This window comes from Pyrgilauda ruficollis, unplaced genomic scaffold (genome assembly GCF_017590135.1).
Source record: "Pyrgilauda ruficollis isolate IOZ18807 unplaced genomic scaffold, ASM1759013v1 scaffold20, whole genome shotgun sequence".
Classification (NCBI taxonomy): Eukaryota; Metazoa; Chordata; class Aves; order Passeriformes; family Passeridae; genus Pyrgilauda; species Pyrgilauda ruficollis.
In genome coordinates, this window is record NW_024519207.1 from 9,444,207 (window position 1) to 9,471,005 (window position 26,799).

The 26,799-nt window shown below is 34.6% G+C and overlaps 1 protein-coding gene across 1 annotated transcript in view; it reads right to left on the reverse strand.

The window, feature by feature from the left end:
* DIAPH3 (diaphanous related formin 3) overlaps positions 1-26,799 on the reverse strand; it is a 203,825-nt gene that overhangs the window by 92,343 nt on the left and 84,683 nt on the right. Inside the window, exons 18-22 of the mRNA XM_041466987.1 lie at positions 24,214-24,309; positions 23,176-23,270; positions 16,707-16,808; positions 5,213-5,452; positions 2,485-2,614 (exon numbers count right to left, since the gene is read on the reverse strand). Coding sequence (XP_041322921.1) covers positions 2,485-2,614; positions 5,213-5,452; positions 16,707-16,808; positions 23,176-23,270; positions 24,214-24,309 — 663 coding nt within the window. The remainder of the gene's footprint in view (positions 1-2,484; positions 2,615-5,212; positions 5,453-16,706; positions 16,809-23,175; positions 23,271-24,213; positions 24,310-26,799) is intronic.

Here is a 26,799-nt window from a genome sequence, read left to right on the forward strand (position 1 = left end):
AGACAGGTAATAAAACCAGCTCAATAAAAACCACCTTGCAACAAAGGTATAGGAGAATAGAATAGTCTTATCCAACTTCATTGATTTATTATTGGAAAATATTTTTAAGAATTACATCAAAAAAGGAAGTTCAGTAAAACCATGAAGGGAATTTAATTCTGCCACCTGTACAAGGTCCTAACCTTTGCCAGAACAAAAGCTAGAGAAGAGGATTTAACAAGAAGTACTGGAACAAAATACTACCTCTATGGTTCAGGGGAAAATTGAACAATAAATTAATACGATATAAAAGCAGAAAAAGAGTGATGTTGTCTCTTCACCCAACAACTCTGAGGAACAAAACAGCCTGTGTGTGAATAGAACCTTTCTGCTGAATGACAGGAAAAACCAAGGCTGGCTTCCTCCCTTCTATGCTATCAGCAGCCTGTAACCCTCAGACATAACATTTGGATCCAGGGCTTTTCCAGATTTCCTGGAAGTGTAAATTGCCTCCCAGAAATGCAAATCAGGATGGATTATTTCTACTAAACCCTAAATTAGAATATCTTAGAATGGAGGAAATCCTCTAAGCCCTCAGTACCAACGGTCTGTTCTACCACAACAAGTTTTGGTTTTTTTCTGGAATACACATATCTGACTATATAAAAGATTTTTGATTACTTCCCCTCTATCACTGCCCCTAGTAGCCATAATGATGGCTTGTAATATCTGCTGTAATATCTGCTATGATTTTCCAGCTCTCTTGGTCAACTTGTTAGACTTCATCAGCATATCAGTAATACATGAGACCATTACAGGGAATGTAACTGAACAGATTCACAGACTTTCTTTATAACTGACCTTCTGCTAAGCTCAAGCAAAAATAGCCACTTCATTAAAAATTTACTGTACAAAAGTCGTTGCATATTAAATCAACTTGCTTCATAAAAATGTACTTTTGCAGAAGTACTAAAATGTTTAAAAAACCCCCATGAATTACAGTTTTTTGTGATCTGCTGGGTTTTTCAAAATTCCAGTGCAGCAGGAGTCTTTAAAAACAGAAAAAAGTTTTGCAGGTAGGGAAACAAATATAAACAAACACGCTGATACCCTAATCTGTTAGAGATATCCTAAACTTTTGTCTTTTTCGCACAGTAAAACTGAAATGCAAAATGCATCTTAGAATACGCTGTAGCAAATTCAATATATAAACTTGAAAACATGATCATTGATTTCCATCCTACCTCATACTGAGTGAGATCAAAGACTCTACTAGTCGTTACCAGATGCCTAGAACAGAACAAAAAGCCTGGGCTAATTGATAATTTTACTGGCTACTCTTTGAACCATCTAGATCTAGATCTCAGAATTTTTCCAGGAAACAGTCAGCAGCGTCATTTAAGATGATTGTCTAGACTGAAAATACTGCCTTCTATTAAGGATAAAAACAGACTCAACCACAATACATACAATAACATTAGTGATGAAAAAAAAAATCAGTGACCAGTTAACACTGAAAATAATCCTGAACACACCAAATTAATATACAGCAGAAACTGTTTCTATTACCAGTATAAGCATTTAGGTGAAGGGTTTGAAGCATTTGACAGCTATTTAAAAATAATTGAACTTTTCTGGGGTTATCATACACCAAGTAAAACTGGAAATTTTAAGAAGCAGAAAGTGAACTCTATGTAAGTGACCACTATCTCAAGTCCTCTATCAGAGGCAGGTTTTGCAAAGTTGTAATTTGCAGCAGGGAGACTGACTGAGGTATGAGACTGACACTCTACAAAACATTATAGATAAACTGTGATATTTTCCAAATTGACATAAACTAAAAAATTTTTAACTGAGCCCATCCAATCACTTCTTCCTGACAGAGAAGGACAGTGCTAAGGTACCATCAGTTTCTACCTGTATGCTTTGCCTGTTTAAATTACTTAAACTGATAAAATGTAGAAAAGGCACTTTTAATTAAGAAATTAATTTCAAAAAACTCTGCTGGTGCTTATACAGAGATTCTATATTGCATGATGAAACTACACATTTTTCCAGACTTCCAGTGTAACTGTTGCATGAAAAAGATACATGTAGGGAAGATGAAACTGTTCCATGTTTTGAAAAAAAACAAAATAAAGTGGTGCCATCACAGCCTTTCTACATGTCTGAATAAGAAGACGGTGAGTGATATACTTACCGTATAAAAGATCGAAGATTGGAATTAAGAACTGGTAACAGAAAAGAACTTTTAAAAGAAAACCAGTATGGAAAATGGTTCTAGAAAATAAGTTAATAGAAATGCAATGGGAAGTCCTCTACTAAGTGTCAGAGGACCAAACAATAAGTATCTTCAAGACCATTCGCAGCAGCTCAAATTACTAATCTGTGATATTGACTATTAACATTTCTTTTTAAAATATTGTTAGTAAAAAAATAAGCATCATCTTATACACAAGACACTGTAATGTGTCAAAATCAAAACTTTTAGTTAGTTACACAAACCTTTACTAGCTTTATCCAAATGCTGAAAATCCTCAACAAAATTCAGGACATCCTGATAGCTTTCCTCACACACTTCTACAAGAAAATGAAGTAACGTTGTTTTCTGGTCTGCCGACTTTGTGTCCTTCAGCTGAGCAGGGGGAAAAAAAGAAATGTAAAAACACTGAGAAAAATTTTATTTATGGCCATTTTAATAATTGATATATATTAGTAATTATTCATCTGAGAAAGAAAAGAAACTATTAGAGTAGTGCATTTTGTTTTAAGACAGCAATGGGCTGTTTTATTTCACCCCCTTGCTAAAAATTCCTAGAAAGGTCACACTAAGTATTTTTTCATTCCATGCAATATTTGTGTCCAGTATTCAAAGCTAGTACATATATTTCTTTTTAAAATGGAATTATTTCAACAATATTTACAGGTATATTTATAAAACTGTGAATAAGCACATGAAAGTGCAAAAAAGAAAAATCAAAGTTAAATCAGCAAAATCTAACTATACCTAATGCACGTATCCACTGATTACATTATTTCCTTCTTCATGTATAAAATTAACTCTAGCCTAAAATTATTTATGTAGTGAAAACTACACAACCTCAACATGCACAAGTTCCTGTTATCAATTCTCAATACAGTAAATAAGAATTCATAGGTCTCTTTGTTTAAAAATACTGACTTCAAGAATTCTTAAGTGTAAACCTTTCTTTCTGGACTCTTTATACATACAAAATTATTTTCATGCCTGGCCACTTTAAAACTTGCAGCTACTTGTGTAAAAACACTTAACAGTTGACAGATGACAGACACGTCTGTTATAGTCTTTCAAATGAGGTCTTCTTTTAAATCAAAGACATCTTAGAAAATGACATCACATATGAAAGTGTTTATTCACTAAGTGTTTATTAGTTCTGCACAAAAAAAATTAGCAGGACAAGTAGACAAGCATGTAGACACAAAGTAAACAGGAGTAAAAAAGGGCTGCCACAATTACATAAAGACTTGTCCATCTGAATATCACGGCACCAAGTCCTTAACACAGTATTGAAAAGTCTGTTCATTTCCAAAGATCAAAATGCTACTGTGCTGAGATATACTCTCCCAGAGCATGCATGATTTCCTTCAGAAAAGTGGATTAATAACAGTTTTCCAAATAAACAGGAAATGGAACACATATATATCAAAACCCAAAAATATATTCTAGGAACCTTACTGTATGCAATGTTATAAAATATGTTACTTCTGTGGTATTGGGAAGCTCAATGAAAGATGTTTCAATAACACCACAAAAAATTTCTACAATGTGACACTGCGGTACATGTAATAAACACACTGTGATATATAACAATAGTTAGCTATAAAAATTAGCCTGTGTTATAGACATGCATCAGTAATTAATGAAGGATTAAGTATTAGCACATCAATATTGTATCTCCTGAGATCAGTCATGGCTGCTCTCTGATGTAAAAGAACTAATAGTCATTCATCCCATACTCTCATTATCTATATACATCAATTCCTTCTCCTATATCTCATACTCCATGGTTATCTTTAAAATCTTTATATCCTAGATCTTAATAAATTATTTCTCCAAGATAAATTCTGACTTTTGATCCTGCTCTGCAAAGTGCTTTATCAATTGCCTTCACATTCTTTTAATAAATACGTTTGTTCTCCTGTGCATTAAAAATACAGAGAATACAACCACACCTAGAACAGATTCTTGTAAAATCATACTTAAGTAAATGCACCTAATTGGATTAAGAACCTTTAGTACCTTCCTTCTGAATATGTTCCTCAACAAATTGTATTTTTAACTCAATCACTTCATCTACAATGTATTAACTCTAGGTGGATGACTCATGCTTAATGCTTACTTTAGACTAGGGAAAGAACATAACTAATTCTTTATGAATATTTATGTCATAGGTATCACATTCAACACTCAGTGAAAGAATTATTCTGAAATATGGCAGAGTAAGGGTGATTAGTTTACTGAATGTAGAAGTTAACATATTGTGCTTTCCCTTGTGCAAAAAGATAAAGAAACAGAAAGACAAAGAATACACACAAAGTTTCAAATAATTCCTTCCTCGTAAGAACTATATGTGCACTGTGAAGATTGTTCAGTAATCTCCCAGAGAGTACAGGAAAAAAAAAAAAAACAACACTAAATACGGGAAAGGTAGCTACCATTAGAATGGATTATAAATTAACACTCAGCAAAGTATAGACACCTTCTTGTATATACCTTTTACAGAAGTTGAAAGCGTGCAAATTGAAGAAAAATCAGAAGAAGCAAGAAACTAATGAAACTGAGCAACATAAGAGAATCACGTAAGGAGCAAATTCATGTCCAAAAGAAAACATAACTGTACTAAAACATACTAAAATGTAATAGATGCCTTAGAAGAGCTCAGACATGTTAAAATTACAAAACTACTGTGATCACAGTGATTGGGTCCTTACACAACCTTATTTAGTTTGGGTTTTTTATTACTTCCTTAAAACAGAATCACTTAAAAGTGATTAAATGCAAACCAGTTCTAAGATGACTATTCATGGATTATCTGTACTGTTCAAACTATCAACTAATGCCAATAATAAGGAAAAAAATAGTAAGCAAATAATTAACTGCAGGAAAAAAAATCTAAATCAGAGTATTTATGCAGTATAATAAAAACAACAAAAAAGTGAATGTAATACTTAACATGGACATTTCAAAACTCACTTTACATAGCGAGCTGAGATTATATCCAAAGGTCTGTGCATTCCGAGAACCTGCATTCATGTAGTTTCCCATTAACAATACTAGTTCCAGTAGCTTGCTAAAGCTTTTACTCTTCTTTATCTCTTCACAGGCAGCACTGACAGCCATGATGTCAGGTTTGATGTTGTTCACCTGCTCCTCAAACTGAAGCTTAAAAAGAATAGCACTGAGCCGTGGCCGTAGTCTCTTCACGTTGCTCATCTGATTGAAAAGAAAAATAGAAGATTTCCTTTAAAATTCATGGTACACTTTGGCACTGTACAAATGCATACGCTCTGAAATGATTTATTGGTGTGACAGGCTTGAAGAAGCAATATATCTGCTATAACTGATAGCAAATGAATGAATGAATGAGAGACACTTGGGTAAGCAACTGAAATCCCATCTTGTGGTTAATAGGAACTGCCCCCATCCTTTCCAAATAACTAGTATGTGTAAGCAATAAAAGATAAAGTGTCATCATATATCACATCTGTCAACTCATATACCAAATCCTATAAAACTAATCCAAGTTTATGACCCAGTAGTTGCAAAGGAATGAAAGAAGTTCACAAATTTTGTATAACTCTGGATGTACCAAAACAAGACAAATCTCATTTTCTGGTGCAAATATTTGAAAGCTGACGTCAATAAGAGCCAATGATAAACTTGCAGGAAAATAACAGTTTTGAAAAAATCTTTGAAACACTTAATATAGTATACACTAATATATACCAATGTTCATACCCCCTACACTCCTGTATACTAACCTAATACAGTTCATTAGTTGCAGCTGAATGCTTCCAGGAAAACAGCTTCTCTGGATCACATACAAAAGACTTGGCTTTTCCTATGGCTTACTGATTATGTATTTTCAACAGAAATTTTGACCTTCTTATATACTAGGTCACTGAATTCTCACTCCGACATACTTTGCACATTGCTTACTATATCCACACAAGGAACACTAAAAAATTATTCAGTGAGCTGCTTATCTTATTTTTTCCTATCCCTGTTTTCTCATCAATTTCATTAATTCCGTAAGATCTCCTTCCTCATACTTGTCTTCTTCCCTCTGAAGGCAAGGTTCAAGACAATAATTTCTTTACAATTCCCAGAATCTTAAACTAAGTTTTTACTTTTTTTCTTAATAAGGAACACATTGTTTCCAGCTATCAGTACTTCTTGATGCAAGAAAGAAGCAATAATATTTGCACTTTTCCTACAAAGCAGTAGGCTTCATATAATGGCCTTAAACTTTTGCCTTTAAATTGGACATACCCCTTTCCAAACCACAGTGATACCTAAGGGTTTTACAGACTATTTCTCAACACAGATCCAGTCTACCAATGTGAAAATTCCTCTGACAGTGCAGTATTCATAAGTCATATGGCACTGATTATCCCCTGAGACTCAGTGTAAAGGATAATGGTGACACTCCATTCATTTTCAGTGTGAAGTGAAACTGAAGGCTGTCTCATCCAAAGGGTTTGATATAGAAGCAGAAGAGGATGGAATTTAAAACCTATTTTATTGGATTTACTGTGACAGTAGAAGAAAATAAAATCAGGTAGAGTTAACATTTTATATCACTAGGCCATTTCAGAAATGCCTGCATAGCTGTGCAGCCACATGATGATGTCTCATTGAAGTAAACACACCATTTGAATTTTAGTTCAGGTACAAAATCTTGATGTAAAATAAGAAATCATTTCCACTAACCATACTTTGGTTTTCATCATAGAGCAGATCACATAATCAGGATGTCTTTCAGATTAAACTAGGTTGAAAATCAACTGTTGTACTTTAGTTGACTGACTACTTTCAGCCTGGTGGGCAAGTAAAATACTTAAAATGTACACTTTGAACATTATTAGCTCAGTACCAACTGTAGGCAGATATTCTGTTCTTATACTACATGAAATAGTATCCAACAAGTGTGGTAAAATTCTTACTTAAGAATGGATAAATAAGGATAATGGCACTTGAATTTGAACGGGGCATTTCACAGCAAAATAGAAACAGAAATACCTAAATTCCACATGAAATTAACACAGTACTCTAACAACTTTATATCTAATTTAAGAATAACTACATAAAAGAATGTTAAGGTAGTGGACAGAAGCAAGTGTCATAAATTCATTCTCCAAGTTCTGTCAGGAAGAATCACTATTAACTCCTTTTCCTCAATTATCTTACTAAATTTATATATGTACTACTACATTTATATATGTACTACCACCTGTACTTCTCAGCATTTTGAGAACATGTTTTTAAGTTTTGTCCTAAAGCTAGCCAGAAAAAAAACTGTGTCTAGACTAGGAAAAAAAAACCCCACAACATTCCATTGAAACTATCCAGACTTTTAGTATTTAATATCCCACTCAGGGCTCAATAGAGATGATCGTTAATATTAAACCATAAAAACTACAAAAATTCAGTGTAAGTTGCATTGATTTTAAATGGTATTGAACTCAAGATACTACTGATTCACCAGAAGATGTATCATTTGTTGACTCCTGGCTTTTCAGACAGGCAGATCCTTGAAACTGAAATAATCAGGCACTTTAGACCACAAAGATACGTTGCACATGCACATCTGCATAAAAGGTGCCAAGTTTTCATCAGAACCATGTGAACTGCAAGAAATCCAGATGTCCAGTACGTAAGTATGCAATTCTTAAAGCTGAATGCAGAAATATGTAATCTTAAAAATTAGAAACAGGAACACATGCCAGAAACACAACAGAAATGCCACTGGGATTGTTATTATTGCTACTACTAGCATTATTGTTGTTGTTGAAAATGCCCTGAAATCCACGTACAATGCATGTTGTTGGTATTATTTCTTTACCTGTTTGCTAAGTCAAAAATTGAGAAGAGTTCCCTTAGCAACATGTGACTTTTTTTGCGACATGTAGTTTACAGTTATATTTAAACTGTAAAATCCATACACCCTACCACATCAGGTGCTAAAGTGTTGCAATGCTGACCATCTTAGATTAAACACCCTATATTTTTTTATAATCAGCATATAAGGACATAAGTTTACGTCAGTCTTGACAAATAATCCAAATAATAAAACAGGAACTTGAATTAGAAACCTGTACATGTTAGAGAACTCAGTGCGCAGGTAATAAATTGTACTACTTTTTAAGTAATAGTCCACAAGAAGAGTCTCACTATAAGCAAGTCCAAATGGGAACTGACTTATGAGTTGAGATACCCAGTAGCAGCTCTCACAGATCTCACATCCAACAGCAAAGACAGGTTTTCCTCTCAAATACAGCATAAATCACAAGACAACTACAAGAATGTGCAATCTGATATATGTACTCTCACTATCTTTTTCTCTTGATGTCAAGTAAAGGAAAGCATCTCAGAAGTTCCACTGACGCTACCTTTTGATCACTGAAGGGGTTTCACTCCTGTCACAAGCTCATAGAAAAAACCACTGCAAGTGCTTCAGTTTCATAGCTCCTTTAAAAGGAGCAACAGTGCTGAGGCTGTCAGACCACCTGAAAATGTTCTCATCCAAAAACTGAAATAACAGTTACAGCCAAGCTGACTAAAGAGAGCAAACTGGAACACCATTCCCTGCGGATAATGTATGGCTTTCACCTCTGCAGCATCAGTGAACTCCTAAGAGTGCAGAGGTAAAAGAAGTGAGAATTCCTGACACTTATCTTTAAACCCAGGCACTTGAAAATCAGGGAAAAAAAATCAAATAGGGAAGGACTGATACCTTAAGAGATATTTTATCATGTTTAAAGAAGATAAAAGAACATCCTGCTCAATTTGAAAAGGACAGCCAACATGCCTAAATCTCAGTGAAAAACAGCAGGATTCTGGAAAGATCAAACATTATTTCACAGTATGGGAAGTCAATTCACAATAAAAATCAGTATTTTTGTTGAAGTGTTTTTATGTATAAGTGGAAATAGTAACTCTTTCTTCACCTTTGAGATACTCTTTTTCCTCAAGGAAAGTATAATAAAGTCAAGAACTGCCAACATAAAATTAAAATTACTTAAGGGAAATTGAGTACATATATATATATATATATATATATGTATGCATGTATGGAAACAATTCAACTAATGACTTTTCAGCCTTACTAGCAACAATGGAGAGTATGTCCTGTTACTCTGCTTCTCTAGCTTGAACTACTAAGTTTCTTGCAAATCAAATATTTTCCTAAAGGATATTCAGAGAAGAATAGAAGGCAGTGTATTATAAGTGACACAGGGACAACACCTATCAATTACCACCTAGCTGAACACAGGCAGCCTTCTCTTGTCTTGTGGATGACAGTGCACTGATTCACAGTGCAGAAAATCCCTGGTACTGTTTTGGATTGCATTATGTTCAACAAAGATGGCCCAGCAAGGTCAGTGAACACATCTCAGAATTGCCAATGGGGGCTACAACACAGCTGTCAAAATAAGCTGAGCTTACAACCTTCAGGCTGAAATTCACAGGAAGGTAAGTTCTGTGAAAAGAAAGTAGTCCTTTTCTTTTGTCTTATCCAAAAAATACAATTAGATGTACTGACATCTGCATCAGTATGAAATGCAGACAGCTTTTGCTACTCCAAGTTGAAACCAGACAATGATATTTTCCTAAAAAGGAATCTTCCAAGAAGGGGAGGGTCCAAATTTCCCAATTTCTTCTATTTTTAGCTGGCCTAACAGATGTCTGAAGGGCTATTTTCATTAAAAGACACATATGGAGCAGATGCTATCAGACTGAAGAGGTTTCCTCATGGGAAACCAAGTAAAGAGTTTAATATAGGTAAAAATCCTCTGTAAAACCTCTAATCCATACAGGTAGCAAAAATAAATAAACTAACATCAGAAGTCAAGGGCAGATGTCACTGAGGAATTTAAAGACAAATATTAGAGTATCAAACCAAATGGAGAAAAGTTTCTAAAAGTAAATCAGATGTAACTGTATGCAGATCAAAAAATCTGGTAAGCTTGACTTTAAAATAAATGCCTCATTTTCTGACTAGCTACTACTAGGAATCTACCTCTAATGAAAAGTCTGCTATAAGGAATATCCCAAAATAGAGGTCATGAAGACACATGATCAAGGTCTGGATGAGAATGTCTCAAAATCATGGCAGCACGTTTAGCACTTCCCGTTACGCTGAACCATCATAACAATTCCCACTTAAAAGTGGAACTTGATGTTACATAGCTAGCAGCTGATTCTGATGTCTTTGATGTGACAGACATGACTTGCTTCAAAGAAGTTCAGGCTTCCAACCATTCGTATCTGGTATCATCTTCTCTACTGACCCAACAAGGTGTGTTCCAGTTAATTTCCTCAGAAGGTAGATATGTGTCTATGATCATGACAGTACTGCTAATGAAAAAACACTCCACTGTAGAGCTTCTGTAGCCCTGTCAATAGCGAATTCAGTAATGACTAGGGAATTTTTATCCATATGGTTATTTAGTGTACTTGGAACCACAGTTAATCTGTGGCAAAAACATGTCTGACATGTCACATAAGTGAATGCTGCAGAAGACAGTTTGCATGACTTGGAGAAAGTTCCTCAGTGCTACAAAATGATCACAGGGAAAGCAAATCCTACAGCACTTGGAGCTCCACTGAGCTCTAATGTCTGAAGTTGGAAAGGTGAAATATCTGCATATTAATTTCAGGCTCTAGGAATTTAATAAGTACTGATCAGCCTCAAGGTTCGTTCAGCACAGCTGCCCTACACTAGCCAGTCATTTGGATACCTGACTCAATTTAGGTGGCTAAATTCCAAGAAATCCTTGAATTTGCTGAGTCAAAACAGCAGGATTATGGTCCTTATTCAACACAGAAGTGTTTTCCTTATGATATGTAAAGCATGACATGAACTTAAAGAGTTGCTTACATTACTAGTGAAGAAAAACATCAATTCAGACCCAGGACAGGCTCTTGACAGAATGTGCAAAGTGAATGTCTGGAAGCAAAAGATGGGGACCCTTCAGAGAAATAACATTCCTGCTCTGAAGCTGTAGCAATATCTGCCAAGAAGAAAACTGAGATAGCCTATGTGTGGGCCAGAAAAAAATAACAAGCACCCACCCAGCTATCTGAATTAATATCAGAAAAAAGACAAAAATTTTTAAACTGTTCTTTAGATGAACTACACAAAATGGTTTTACCAGAACTAAACAGAGATAAGAGTAAGACCTGCTTGTACTGAAGCATTTACAGAAGCACTCATCTATAATATGGCATCACAAAGGAAGTAATATAAGCCAATCCAATGGCAATTGCAAACAGTCAGATTAGTGCAGATCATTCACGATGGCCATTTTCAGAAGGTATTTCTGTAGCCTTGCTCTCCACCCTTACCTAGGTTCAAGGTTTGAAAGACATTAACATTACAGGAGTTAAGGATGTTGTCCTTTGCAACAGCATAGGTAACTTGACTGCAATTTGTCATAAAGATTTTTTAACTCTCACAGATGGCATATAATAGAAATTTTGGCAAAATTTTTGGCAACACTCCTGGAAAGGCTGGAAATACTGACAGAGAACACTGACAAGGCAGAGAAGCAGATACACATGACATCTAGAAGACACAGAATATAAGGTTTGCAGATAGAAATTAACACAATCAAAATATCTCACAGCCCAGATGCACGTCAGCAGTTCAGAATTTTAAACAGACTGAAATGTCACTAGGTATGGCTCTGTCCAAGCATCAAGTGCTATGAAAGGCAGAGTACGCTTCTGCAGAAACAGTGATAGTATGATATTTTCCAGACAACAGTGAAAAAACATTAATACATTTTGAGTTATCCTTAACGAGAACATACAGGTGAAACTATCAGCTGAATATGGAATTGATCAATTTAAGTGTCTGCTGAATTATTTAAGACAAACTAGCCTTCATCAGGCCTCATTCTAATCTTCAATTTACTCTAGTGAAATCTTTTCCTTTGGTACGAACTCATTAAAAACACATCCATCAGTGAACAAGCTGTGAAGCCACATGAGGATTGCTTGCCAAATTCTATTTGGGTTAGCTGTCAGTGAATTTCACAAGGTCTGAACATTAATTATTTCTGAAACAATATTTTGTAATTCCCTCAATTTGATCCTCAATTTTATCTTTGAGCAAATATAAGTGAACACGGAAAAAATCTGTTTCCTTTTTTTTTCACTACCAGACAATATGGGAACATCTTTCTGAATATCTCAGATTACAAGAAAAGAAAGACAGCAGGAGCTATCACACGTGGCTCTTGAGACATATTCTCGTATGTAAGATGCTAGTACACTTGCATACACCTGAGGTCAAGTGTGTACCAATAGCATCCTGTCAAGCATCAGAAACTTTTCATATTAGAAGTGTTTATAAACAACATCCAAACTTTGATTTCTTAAATGGAATTGCATTTATAGATTTCAAACTATATAATAAATTTAATATGGACCAGGACCATTTTATACCACTAAGGATTACAGGCACTGATGAGGCTACATAAAATCCTAGAATTTTTTTGAATTTTTGGAAGGAATCTTAAAAATCATCTAGTTCCAACTCTCCTGCCATGGGCAGGGACACCTTCCACCAGATCAGGTTGCTCTGAGCCTCATTCAACCTATCTTTGAAAATTTCCAGGGACATCCACATTCTCTGGGCAACCTGTTCCATTCATCTCACGTTGGAATTTACTGCTGGATCCAACTATATGCATGCAGCATTATCAATTCAGAACTACTTTTTGGAATGGTTCCTAGTGCAATAAACAGTTAAAATATGTTGGCATGAGTAGGCCTGAAGCCTTAGCATTGCTGTGTGGGCAAAAGAGGGAGGAGAGGCAGATGTGTGGTGCTGGAAATTTGGGGAACTACAGTTACAGGATACTGGGGGGAGGTGCAGCAAAGATCTGGAACCACCTGACATGGGACTAAACATTGCCATGCACCTCTGTGCCACAATAAATGCCCTGAAATGTCAGACCTAGAGGTGCAGGGATGCCTGATAAAGAGCATCAAAACCGTGATTTCTTAAACTGAATTGCATTTATGGATGTCAAATCATGTCATAAATTTGAAATGGTCTAGGACCATTTTACACCACAAAGAATTACAGGCGCTGTAAATAAACAAGTGTACATCAAATCATAGAATGGAATTCTATGAGAATTCAGAACATTTAAGTTCTGAACAGCTGGAAGATGCTTGTGCCCAGCTTCCTCATGAGCAAGATATTGACCAGTAGTATGGTAATAGTTCAGTAAAAATCAATTAAACAGATTACTGCACTCAAAGTATCAGTTATGATCAATAAATCTAACTAGTAGTTATTACATCAACTTCACTGAAAATAAATTAGATTAACATTTACTAAATTATCTACTCCTTAAACATTTCTTTGATATGATGACAGACACTACACCAAAGATTAGGAAAAAATATTCTCTAAAACAATACTTTTTTCTTAGTAGGAAAGAACAACCTGCAAAACAAATCAACATTGCTAAAAGTCCTAAAGCAATAAAATATTTATACTGTCCACTGAAGAAAAGACCAGGTAAAAAATGTAAAAACCTCCAAAATACAACCTTTTCTCAACAGTTACCAAGATGAACATCTAGATGAAGCCTCATCCATCTCCAGTGGGTTTCATATTGCACAAAGATAATCTTCATCATTATCAAGTTTTAGTCAAGATTCAGCGTGGTGCTAGTAAAGACAAGTTTGTGAGTTTGATCCCTAAGGGCTACGCCCTTAATAGCTGGACTCAATGATCCTTGTGGATCCCTTCCAACTGAGAATATTCTGTGGTTCAGTGGTAATCAATGAAACTACCAAGAAAATAATATGAAGGTTAAGGAAGTTTTTGAGGAAGTTGATTGAACCAAGTAAAATCAAGTGAAAACAAGAACTATGGTAAAACAAAATGCAATTGACCATTTATTTTTCATCAAGGACAAGCATACCTCATCATGAATTCGAGCAAGGAAATACAACATTCAATATAACATCAAGTTAAGGTAACAATAGTAAACTAAATTTTTAGCAAGATGAACAGAATTAATGTAATTGTCATGAAACAGTTAATGAATCTGTACAAGCCCCTCCTTGTCCCCCTCCCACCCCCAAAAAAACCTCGCAACTCTAAACCAAAAACAAAGCTCCACAGTAATAGGCGATAATATCTGCGCTCTGAGACATTATCCGAGGCCTGAAGAAGTGAAAGAAAGAACGTAGCGAAAAATAAAGTAGTTTATCTAAAGAAAACCCAAAGTCTGGAAGAGAAGATAAGGGCCATAAAGGATTTATTTTATACTTACTGCTGAATGAACAGAAAATATAAAAATGATAAATAACTTAAAAAAGAGAAGGCAGAAACCACAAAAGTAACTCATAGGGTCAATTCAAAGAAAACAAATCTTCACAACCATAAGACAAAAACCCAAACAAAACCCCAAAACCACAAGCAACACTCATGAAGGGAACCTGAACTGTTTAGAATCATGCCCTCAAGGTCTTTAAGCCAACAACAAAATTGAATTGACTTTGCTTAAAACATACAGTACTGTAACAGTCACTGCCAGCCAATATCTCACTAAGAGTCTTGCTGTTTGTTTCAGAGTATCAAATCTTGACTTTCAATTCAAAGCCTGAAAGATAATGGGTTTCCATGATGAAAAAAATTGTATCACACAAGTAGTAATTAGCCATTTATTCACTATTTAGATTCTTCTTTAGGAGTCAAATGGTTCAATTGTTCCTTTAATCACAACTTCAGAGGAAATTAACATGGAGTTTCCTAATTCTCTAAAAAAAATAACTATAAAACACTACTCAGCTAAAAAACTTCAAGTCTTGCATTTTGTATTCAAGTTTAATTCTTCTCATTTAAAATAGACAGCAAAAATTAAGGCATAAACCAACATTTTTAAGAAAAAATAAACAAAACCAACAAAATCAGCAATAATGTGAAGATTTACATTAGCATCAACAGTGGCTTCCTAAGAAACGAGAAGAATTTCTCAGACCGCTCCATGGACAACAATAACAGAAAAGATACAGGAAAGGCAGATAGAGCTTGAAGAACTTTGATGAAAAGTATATGGATAGAATTCCATATTTAGAGTAAAAAAAGTGACTTATTCAAATTTTCTCCCACTGGAAGAGAAATGAAAAATGTTTCACGTAATAAACATTGGTGCTTGCTCTCTCAAATCCACTCAACTACATGCATAGAAGCTGTGACATGACAGCAACTGTTTTTGATGATGGGGTTTGGTCTTGTTTGTGGACTTTGTTTTTTAATGCTTTGCACAGAAAACCAGGAAAAGCAAGGACTTGTAATTTTCAGTGGGAATCTGGTTATTCCTTCAGAAAATAAGCTCCAGAAATTTTTGAGATAAAAGAACTCTTATCGTTTTGTCCATTTATTTTATTTTTCTGAGTTATCACATTGCCTCAACTTTTAAAGACAAATTTATCATATAAGTTGGGCCAGATGCAGCAAAATTCTACCTACACTGTTACTGGTCTAGCTCTTCTCATCAACTGACAGTTCCATCTAACTGAGTAAGTATTATTCCCTCATGGGAAATTCCCTCAGATAAGATAATCTTAGCAATAACCACCTTAGGTTTAAACTCCAGGAACAGACGAGAAAAATCAAAGACTTGTACAGATATATGCACCAGGAAACTACATAGCATTACTCTGAGTTTGTCTGGATGAAGTAATTACCAACTATGAATTATGAGCTATACAGAGATTAGATACGAACTGTATTTCCACAAAAAGCATCAACTGACAGCTCTGAACTAGCATTTTCTTTTTTTCACTTCCAGTCTTCCTTTGTGAATTCAACCTGGAAGACATTACAAACATATCTTTCCAGAGGGAAGGGAAAAAGTGATTAGGGGTACTCTTTACAGAACATGGTATAAAACACAAGCAGCAGGAGGCAGAATAGGTCAACCTGATCACAATGACATTATTTTCTTCTCATTTATGTGGAGAATAGAAAGAAAAACGTAAGAGTAGAAAACCTCAGAAAAAAAAGTTAAGATTTTTTAATGCAAACAAAAATAAGGCCTAATTATTTTAGCTATGAAAATTCAAAATAGCTCTGTATCTCCCAGTGAAACTTTGCCACAAAACATTACAAAGTTTTTATGGTTTTGGTTTGGTTTCTTTTGCAAAAGTAAATAACATTTTTAAACAAAGAGAATCCAAAATCATTACAGAAGCAGTATTTCAATAATCAGGCCTTTCACATCCATGGATATGTCCAAAAAAAGTCCAATTGAACAGCAGCAGCTGGACTTTTCTCCCAGTCTGGAACCCCTTCACTTATAGGAAGAAGCAACTGGTTTGTTTTCTTTCTATAACATTATAATATTATTAAAACTGTATTTCCAGAAAGGGCAAAAAAAAAAAAAAAAAAAAAAAAAAAACACCAAAACTGTGATAATAAAACAGAACTCACCACAACACCAAACTGCTCTGGCTCAGACAAATTGTTATACTCGTTCTTGAACTTGGACAATGCATTCAATTGCTCTTGTTCAGGGAGGTGTTTTATTAAATTCTATAAAAGAAAATAAAAGAGGCTTAAAAATCTCAGATTCAATGTTGCTTCTATTATTGTAAACAAACAGGTTTACATATGCATTACTGCCATACATTCCCAAGACAACACTCTTCCCTGAACACAGCAGAATGTACATAGCAACCCACAAATTAAAGTAACTGAGAGTGTAAAAGATAAGTGATGCAATACTGCAATACTGACACTGATTCAACGCACTTCCGTAGTATTTTTTTAAACTGTTTTTAAAGAAAGAATGTGCTTGATAGGCATGATGGAAACAGAACGCTTCAAAGCAAACAGAACAGGAACTTCAAGTATAACATAACGATCCAAAGGCTGGCAAGAATTACTAATGCCAGATGAAAAGTATTTTGAAAAAGAATAATTAATTTTCTAGCATTTCAAAGCAATTACACTTACTTACTTACTTATACTACTACTTAGCGTGAAAACTTGCTAGAAGTAGCAAATCAGAGGTGAGATTCAGCTTCAGTTGAATTCAGAAGTCAATATGGGGAGGTTAGACACATATAAAGTGAATGTCTTACAGGTAAGGGAATCAAACATTTCACCTTCATCTGCTCATCTGAAGAATCCTCTGACTCCCTGGAGTTTCCTGAACACTTAGACACATATTATCTACACAAAGACACACATCTGGGCACCTGAACCCCACTCTAATTAGCTTCTGCTAGGCTGGTTAAAAATGGCTTTTGAGATATTCTGGAAATAGAAAGCTTCTCACACACTTAATTATGATATAAAATTTGAGTCAGTAGCTCAATTCTGTTCCTTCTCAAGATGACTGCTGCAACCACTAGGCAATAGCCAGAGTCCTTACAGCTTGCTGTGTCTTTCAGATTATGACTCTTGTGTTTCTGGTTACACATTGGTTAAGCATCTGTCACAGTGAGAAAAACACGAGAGAGATTTTCCTTTCTTAAAACACTCTTTGGTCTACTGGTAAGATCACTCTCCTGAACTGAAGATTCGATCCTTTTAACACTGAAGGCAGTCTAGGATACACAACCCACAACCCACTACCTATTACCATATTGCAAGAAAGAAACAAGACCAACTCCACCACTTCCCCATTACTTGATGGAAAAGGCAGACATTTTGGTTGCCATCATTTGTTTTACTACCTTTCAAGTAAATAGCTTGGGTGATATACAATGAGAAAAAAAGAACTTGTTTCAGTTAATGAACAGAATCTCCATCTGAAAGCCTTAAAAAACACCTAATTTTACCCACTAAAGATCCTAATTCATTCTTATACAGGAAATTTAGCCAGTTAAGATATAAAAATTACCTCTCTGGGGCCAGACAGATAAAAAGTCATACCTATGCTTTGCTTAACACACTTCTTTAGTTTAAGAAGAATAAATTTTACTCTTTTATGTAGCAGCTGAAAAATATCCTTAAATCAGTGGACTGGTTCAACAGAATGTCCATGCTCAAATAAGGATTTTGGTAAGAAAAGACAAAACTATTAAAAATGCATAAATGATGATGCTTAAAAAATCATGTAAACTTAAATTTTAGGAGCTTGATTTGGATATGGTCAAACTGAATTTTAGTGGAACAGCAGTCATATGTATCCTTACCACTCTTACATTTGGAAAAATTTTCTTTCAAACAGACTAAATTTATTAATTCTGGATGAAAAGGTCTGACACTAAATCAGTAACACTGAGCAAAAAATGAAAGGGTACAAAGTGTAAAAAGATACATTTAAAACTAGAAATTCATAACACACTTATTTCTTTTTTTGATACCCAACATTCCCATAAGCAGCTCTAAATATAATACAATTCCTTAATATTTACTGAAATTAAAATGTTATTGTTTGATGCAGGAATAGTTTTCATATGAAGAAAGATTGCCCAAAAACCAGAAACAGTGAAGTGTTAAATGAATATTTTCAAAGTTGAGTATCAGAATATAAAAAAAAAAGGCAACAAAAACAGAAGGAGCAGCTGATATCAAAGCAGCTTTTATGGTGTTCAGACAAAGCTTTTGAATGCTACAGATGAAACACATTTTGAATATCAAACAAGGAATAACAGGAGAAAGAATTTTGACTAAGTCACGGGAAACATTTCAATAATTAGTCAATGAGTTTTTGGATTAACACATGACTTTTGGAGTTTTTACATTTTTAAGCACTAGATTTAATTTGTAACTGAAGTAGGGTGGAGGGAGGGGAATGGAGAGATGGAGAGAAAATACATTTTATTTCTTAAGAATAACAAGAGTTGGATTAAGAACAAATTTCCAACTTCAGAAACAGTGATATTAGGACCCACTGAACAAAACAGCTACAGCAAAAAAAAAAAAATCTGCTGAAAGCAAGAAATTTCTGAAAAGGAGATGTACCATACTGCCTAAGGTAACTTAGATGAATGAAGAAAATTAGCCATTTGGCTGCAAACCTATGTACGCTTTCCCTCTTCTGAGAACGATGAAATACATGGAACGCATTTTCATAGCATGGTCATAATGCATACTTGAAAAGGATTCTGAGGGTAGATATAAAGACATACAGCTGGACACCTAAAGTTATTTAGTAACCTAAGTACATACAAGGTGGATACCAACTTTTTGAAGCAATGAGCTACATGGTTCTACTTTCAAAGAAAGATGGGTGTCTTAAGTTCTTTTCCAAGTTCAAACTCAGTCCCTTTTTCAAAGTTACTATAGGGTTGATTACCCAGAAACAAGCAATTTGGATAAACCACTTTGATAAATTTTATTACATCCAAACTTGGAAACTAAATTTGAAACCTAAGTTCTACTGAATTTTCCATCTAATTTAGGTCTTCAAAGGATTAATCACTTGCCAAAAAAAATGCAGTCCATATTCTTGAGTGATTTATATGACTGTGTTCATACAGGATATTGTGCACATGATCACTTGTATTCCATTCCACTGACTTTTACACAATCACAGAAGCTGCTAATATCAATGTACTCTTGTAGAATATAATTTCTCACTTTTGGCTCTTCATCTTCTCTTACCCTTTTCTTAAATAAAAATGTTTACTCCACTCCAAAAGCAAACACAAAAGGGTTAAACCACTGCTGAAACCACTTTGGACTCAATTTTGATGCCAACTACATACAGAGGTTACTATATACACTGACTTTCAACATACTTTACCGCCAATACCAATTAATAGAGCCACAAGGTTATCAGCAGTGTCAAAAAGTTATATCCTATTAAATTGTTAGCCATGCCAACTGCAAAGCTCCAGTGGGGTTAGGGCGTGTTCTAAATATACTGAAAATTAGGCATTCTTTATCCCAAGGCATATACAATTATAATGAAAATAATAGTCCGCAGAAGAAATTAAAAATAATGATACGAAAGCAAAAAAATCATCCATGAAAATAAATTTTCTCTTCTTAGATGAATGCATTTTTACATAGAAGCATGCCATTAATTAACTATGCATTAATGGTTTGATGATTTTCTTTCCCAGAGTCTAAATGCAAAATAAATTTTGCCTTCTTTAGAAAACACATATAGAAATTATCAAAATGACACGTTTTTTATATTTTTGATACACAGTACTTAATTTATACAGGTTGCTTCATTTAATTGTTGAGGACCTCTTTTTCCTAACAAGCTGAATGTTAACCATTGAAAAACAGTGCTAAGATCAAACAGCATGAGAGAGTCTCAGAGCAAGGATGGACTATCTGAGACAGAGTTTAAGCTGAACATAACAGCAGAGCATATTCCATCTCTCAGTTTTTCATGCTACCATAGAGAATTTCTACTATTATACCGAATAAAATAAAATAAAGATACACATCATACTGCTGTTGAGCATGAAGAAAACCTTGAAAAAGAGATCTAAGTGCAAATTAGACTAAAAAAACATTTTAGAAGTGTAAACTATGTTCATCCTAATAACCTTAAAGTAATAGTTTTAGTGCCAATATTAACTGCATCATTGAACAAAAGAATGGGAATTATACAATGACTATATATACTGTCACTGGAGATCATAGTTCATGCTTGCTCCTTCAAATATTTAAGAGAAACATCTCATTCTTCAATGAAGAAGAGAAAGTGAAGTCCAAACAGCTGAAGAGAGATTAAACATCTTTGAAATGCAAATCACAGGAAGTGAGGGCAAAACTGCATGCAGGAAGAAAAAGGGCATGCTGAGCATTGCACAGCCTCCTGTGCAATAAGATAAGATGTTATTTTGATATTCTGATATGGGGGAAATTAATTTTGCAGGAAAACTACAGAAATACAGATTTGTCTTGTTTTGACATCTGAATACAAGTTTCTATGCGTTGTAGTAGAAGCCACACCTGAATTTCCATGAGCTATAATGTAACAACCAATTTTATGACCCTGATGCCTGTACTTGCTGTAACTAATCAACATTCCTTCAAATAGAGTATGTTTCTAAAAAACCAATCCACCTTCAACTTTCTTTCATGTTTCAGTAGGGATTGTTACCCATGTCTGTAACACACTATGAAGTATGCTGAAGAGATTAGCTATCTACATTACTAGTAGATAGACAGGAATTATCAATTATTGATATATTATATTTTGACTTTTATGAGCCATAATAGAAATTAATTTGAAGTTCATCAGTATGCCAGAGTCCTGTCCAAAACACAGATAATTTTTCTAAAGACAGTTTTCAAATTTACTGATGCCCATCAACGACTCAAGAATAGGGCACGTGACAGGCAAGGACAGACTGAGAGAAGTCACTTTGTTGAACTCTAGGAAAGCAAGCCTCATGGGCCCTTAATGTGTGCAGATACCCAACTAAATGGTACAAAGAAGGTGTAATTAAGCTCTTCTTGGAGTTATGCAATAGAAGACCAAGGTCACAAATTACCACAATTAAGATTCCAGTTAGATAAACTAAGAAACATTTTTTACTACAAGCGTTCAACACTGGAAAAGGTTTCCAGAAAAGCCTATGGGTCTCGAGACTTGGAGATACTGAAAATTTGATGGAAAAGGCCCTGATCAAACTGCTCTAGTTGACCTGGCTTTGAGTAAGGCCTTGGCTCAAAATGACTTCAAGACACCCCTTCCAAATTATTTTTCCCATGGTTCTAAAATGATTCATTTGTGTTTATTTCATTAAATTCTTCAGCTTTTCAACCCTTAAATAACACTGCATATAGAAGAACTTCCAGTTTCTTTTGGCACCACGTAGAGTCATATTGACTTTGTGTTTTAAAAAAATAATACTGAAAAAGAAGATACTACCTAAATAAACTCTATGGAAGAGAAGTGTTGAATGCTGTAAATGCCCTAGGGCAAGATATTGGATTGTTACAGCTCTAACAAACAAAAACAAAAACAAAAAAAAAAAAAAAAAAAAAAAAAAAAAAAAAAAAAAAAAAAAAAAAAAAAAAAAAAAAAAAAAAAAAAAAAAAAAAAAAAAAAAAAAAAACCCAAACCAAACAACCAAAACAGAGATTTGTGCAGATAAGACAGAGCTAAAACAAAGCAAAGAAAAAATTTGGTAAGTAGGGAAGATACAAAACATAATATGTACCCAAGAAAAAGTCTCTATTTAGGTGTGGACAATATGGAAAATTGAGAATATAAATTCAGCTGTGTCATAGTTTAGTCCCATCCAGCAACCAAGCCCCAAGCAGCCACTCACTCACTCTCCTCACAGTGGGATCAGGAAGAGATTGGCAGGGTTAAAGTCAGAAAACTCACAGGATGAGATAAAACCGTGCACACAAGAAAAGCAAAGCAAGGAATTCATTCACTGGTTCCCATGGGCTGGGAGATGTTTACTGCCATCTTCAGGAGAGCAGGACCCCATCACATGTGGGTGACTTGAAAAGACAAATACTACCCACCACCCCATCTCCCTTCTTTCTTCTTCCCCACATTTTACATACTGAGCATGATGTCATATGGTCTGCAACGTCCCCTTGGTCATTTGAGGTCAGATGTCCTGGCTGTGTCTCCTCCCAACCTCCCATACACACCCAGCCCCCTTGCCAGCATGGCAGCCTGAAAAGCAGAAAAGGCCTTGGCTCTGTGTAAGCCCTGCTCAGAAATAACAAAAACATCTCTGTATTATCAACCCTGTGTTCAGCACAAATGCAAACCTAACCCCGTATCAGCCACTGTGAAGAAAGTTAACTCAGTCCCAGCCAAAAACAACACAAGCTGTTTTCATAAAAATATTCGCAATGCAAATTTTTTTAAAACTTTACTGTTCACAGGAAAACAATATTCTTGCAGGTAATTATTAGCCAAAAGTTTACATTAAGAGGTGTTTTTAGCTATGCGTTTCCATTTACTGAGAAGCTTCTCTTAAAATAGTGGGATTTTAAGTGCCATTTTTGTTACCTGAATCATGGACTCTGAGAGCTGTGTTTCATCTACTTCCAATATCATCGTTTTGATCTCTTCATAAGGCACTCGAAAAGATCCAAGGAAAATTGCTAAAACAAAGATTCCACATGTTATGAAGAAAGCAAGACAAGAACTATCTTGCTTCTATTTAAAAAACAGCAGCAAAAAGGTCATAGCATCTCCAGATTAACAAACACTATGCCAAAAAATATAGGTAAGAGATAACAATTTTTAATGTATTTTTAATTACTGTTCTCTTTCAATTCCAGCCTTCTCCATATCCATTTATTACATACAACATCCAGCATCACAGAACACTTCCATAAGCAGTCAGAGACAAGTCTACTCTGCAGAAGAATCACTGCTATTACAGTATTTTGTGCTAAGGTGACTACTGTAATTTTTTCAATAGTCTTGTCAGAGCCTTCTCTTAAAGAAGTACCATGACAAACCAAAACCAAACCATAGAAACAGAACATTTTTTTAAATGTTCTTATAAGCACTCTTTATTTAGTCACCATAACACAATTATTTCTTATATAATCTCTGCTGGCATTTAAGAACCTATTCTTCCTAGAACTCCCTCTATCAAAACTTTATTTTCTTTGCATATTATTCCATAATACAGAGTATGGCCTAGTTTCTACAAAGTTCATGAGATGGGCAGACATGCTGCAGGCATTTTCATCCTTTTGTTGACAAGGGGTGGGGACATGCAGGGGAAGGGGGCATCCAGTATTCCTTGATGAATATACTGAAAATAGAGATGGATTAGATACATAGCTGTATGCTTGCACTTCAATACATACAGTCTTGAACAGGGAATAATCTTTAACTACTTCTCGGGTCTTTTTAAGTGTCTCAGTTGCGTAAACTCACGTTTGTGCTTAAAAACAATACGCACATATTTAAACACATTTTAAAAAAGAAGTGGTTACCAGGTAATCACACAAGAGAGAAGGGCGTCTTTATGGAACATTTATACACTACTCTGAGGAAAAAAAAAAAAAATAACCAACAGAATCTACTTACACAGATTCTGTGCAATCTTAGGATCCAAAACTTTTAATTCTTTGATTCGTTTCTTAATGGATTTCTTTTCTTCAAAATCCTCCTCCTCTCTTTTTACTGCCAAATTAATCAAAAATACAATTATGGTTAATTCTTAATATTTAGAGGAAACATTTGTGAATTCAGAAAGCATACTTGCTATCAAACATAGTCAATTCATAGAGAAAAGATCACAAAACACACAGACAAAAAACTGAGAAATTTTGCATGTAGTGCTTGTATTCCATAACTTTTGCTCTTCAGTCAAATTTGGAAACTTGTTAGCCTTCTAGTTTTTTGTTTTTTTTTTTTTTTTTTTTAATATATAGGGCCTGGATAAAGATGATAATGTTAATTGTACAAATTCAGTCATATTTAAAATATCATGCAACATGCTCCGGTTACCCTGGCCAGGCTAGGATTACGAATTGGATTTTAACAATAACAAATCTTTAAAAATATGGCAATATGTCTCAACACTGAGACATCTATCTATTTTTGTGATTGCTTTTGTCTAACCATATGCACAAAAATTATCCAAGATCACCAGCTTATTAAAAAATTAACATTGATTTAGAATATAGCAGAGTTGTTATATACCTATATAGCAGATACATAGATCTATTTCCCTGCCCTCCCTCAAAAAGATGCATTTTTTAATATATGATGTAATCATATTATTACAAAATACCACAAAGAAAAAGTGATGGTATAAACATATATTAACATTGCTGGAGACTTTGGCTTATTCTTTCTTTTAATAATTCATACAAATAGAAAATAATTAATACAAATAGGATCTCCCAAATACATTGTGTAAACTGAATTTATTTCTCATTAGTCACACACTGTCATAAGAATTTCACTTACAATAACAACATAGCCTTGATAAAGTATTAGTAGGAATTACTATGCAAACAAACCAAAAAGTGAAAATCACACAAATCTTCCCTTAAATATGATCTGGTATTGTATTATTTTACAATAATACATAATACTCTTTTTTTAAACTTTTCCTTCTTCCTTCCCCCAGCACAAATCTTCACTGTCAAATATTATTTACCAAATACATTGCTACTGTTTATCTAATCCTGTATACTATTTAACAAATTAAATTAGTTTCCAAGCCTTACAGTATGACTGCTCCAAATTAAGTTATGCGTGCTTCAAATATTTGAGAGAAGAAAATATGCTACAATAGTATAATGTGCTACTGACTTCTAAAGGAGATAGGTATAGACGAGAAGTCCTGTCAAGGAGACATAGAATTAGAATTTATAGCTCAGTGATGATCCTTGACAAAACTAGACATAAGCATGAATTATCAAGAGGATTTCCCTAAACTGAAATTAATTCCAAAAATGTTAAGAGAGATATTTAAGAGCTACATCTTTCTTAAAAAATGTTTTCTAAAGCATGATAAATTTTGCCAAGGATTGGGACACAGACAAAATGACCTCTTGAGGTCTTTGATCTTGGTTGTCTAGGATACAACCAAAGAGATAAGGAATTCAAGACCTCACACAGGGATTGAAGGAACCAGATTCAAGTCCCTTCTGAGTAGATGGAGATAGAAATTTGAATCATCTCCTAAATCACTTTTAATACTCTACATCTACTAGGCAACACAATGCTCCTGAGAACATGCCACAGTGCAGAAAAGAACCCGTATTCTGCAATAATGAAATCACTAAGCTAAGACATAAAGCAGTCCTTAGAAAAAGGACTGATAACCAGGATCCTGCAAAACGGGTTACAAAGCCACAATCCTCCTCTTTTGTCTGTTCCCAGTCTTCCCACAAAATTCACTTGGTCTTGAATTTCTTTTAGCACATTGAACAGAATGGTTAGCACTGTCCTGTACCAGGAAAACTACACACCCTGCTTACTACACACGCGAAAGCAAAAGTAGGTTTGCACCAGCAATGCGAGAACTCTATAGCACAGGCTCCAAAGGAACAGAATGACATTAAAGCTACAGGATAAAAAGAAGGTTACCACTAAAGATTCACTTTTTCTGTTTATGCTTGAAGTAGAGCCCTTACTGAACCCAGAAGGTTATGTCAAGGGGCTGCAGATCCCAGAATCACATGACTGTTTTGTCCTGCAGTTACACACTTTAACAGACCTCTCAAATTTCTTAACTTCTTCAACTACACACTGAAAACAGTGACTCTTAAAAACATGAATTTTGAGTTGCCTCAAAGTCTTATCAATGCTAGAATTGCAGATTCTCCTAGAAGACCTGTACATTCCTGTAGCACAGGTTCTAAGCAATTTTCATGCCTTAATGAAAATACAGTAAAATGCTTCATGGTTACCTTGGAACTTTGCAAGGAAACCTGGAACTTCACAAGAAACAAAATAATTTCCATTGTAGTAACAATAAAAAGTAGTTAAATTATCTAAATTTACTAATTTGCTTAAACGTGCCCTGACAGTCTCAAACTGGATGCTAAAGGGGCAGAAATAGCAAAAAAAAAAAAAAAAAAACAAAACAAAGTTTCCAGCACTAGAAAGCAAAATTTATTCATTACGAGTCTTATAACCGAAATAATACAGACACGC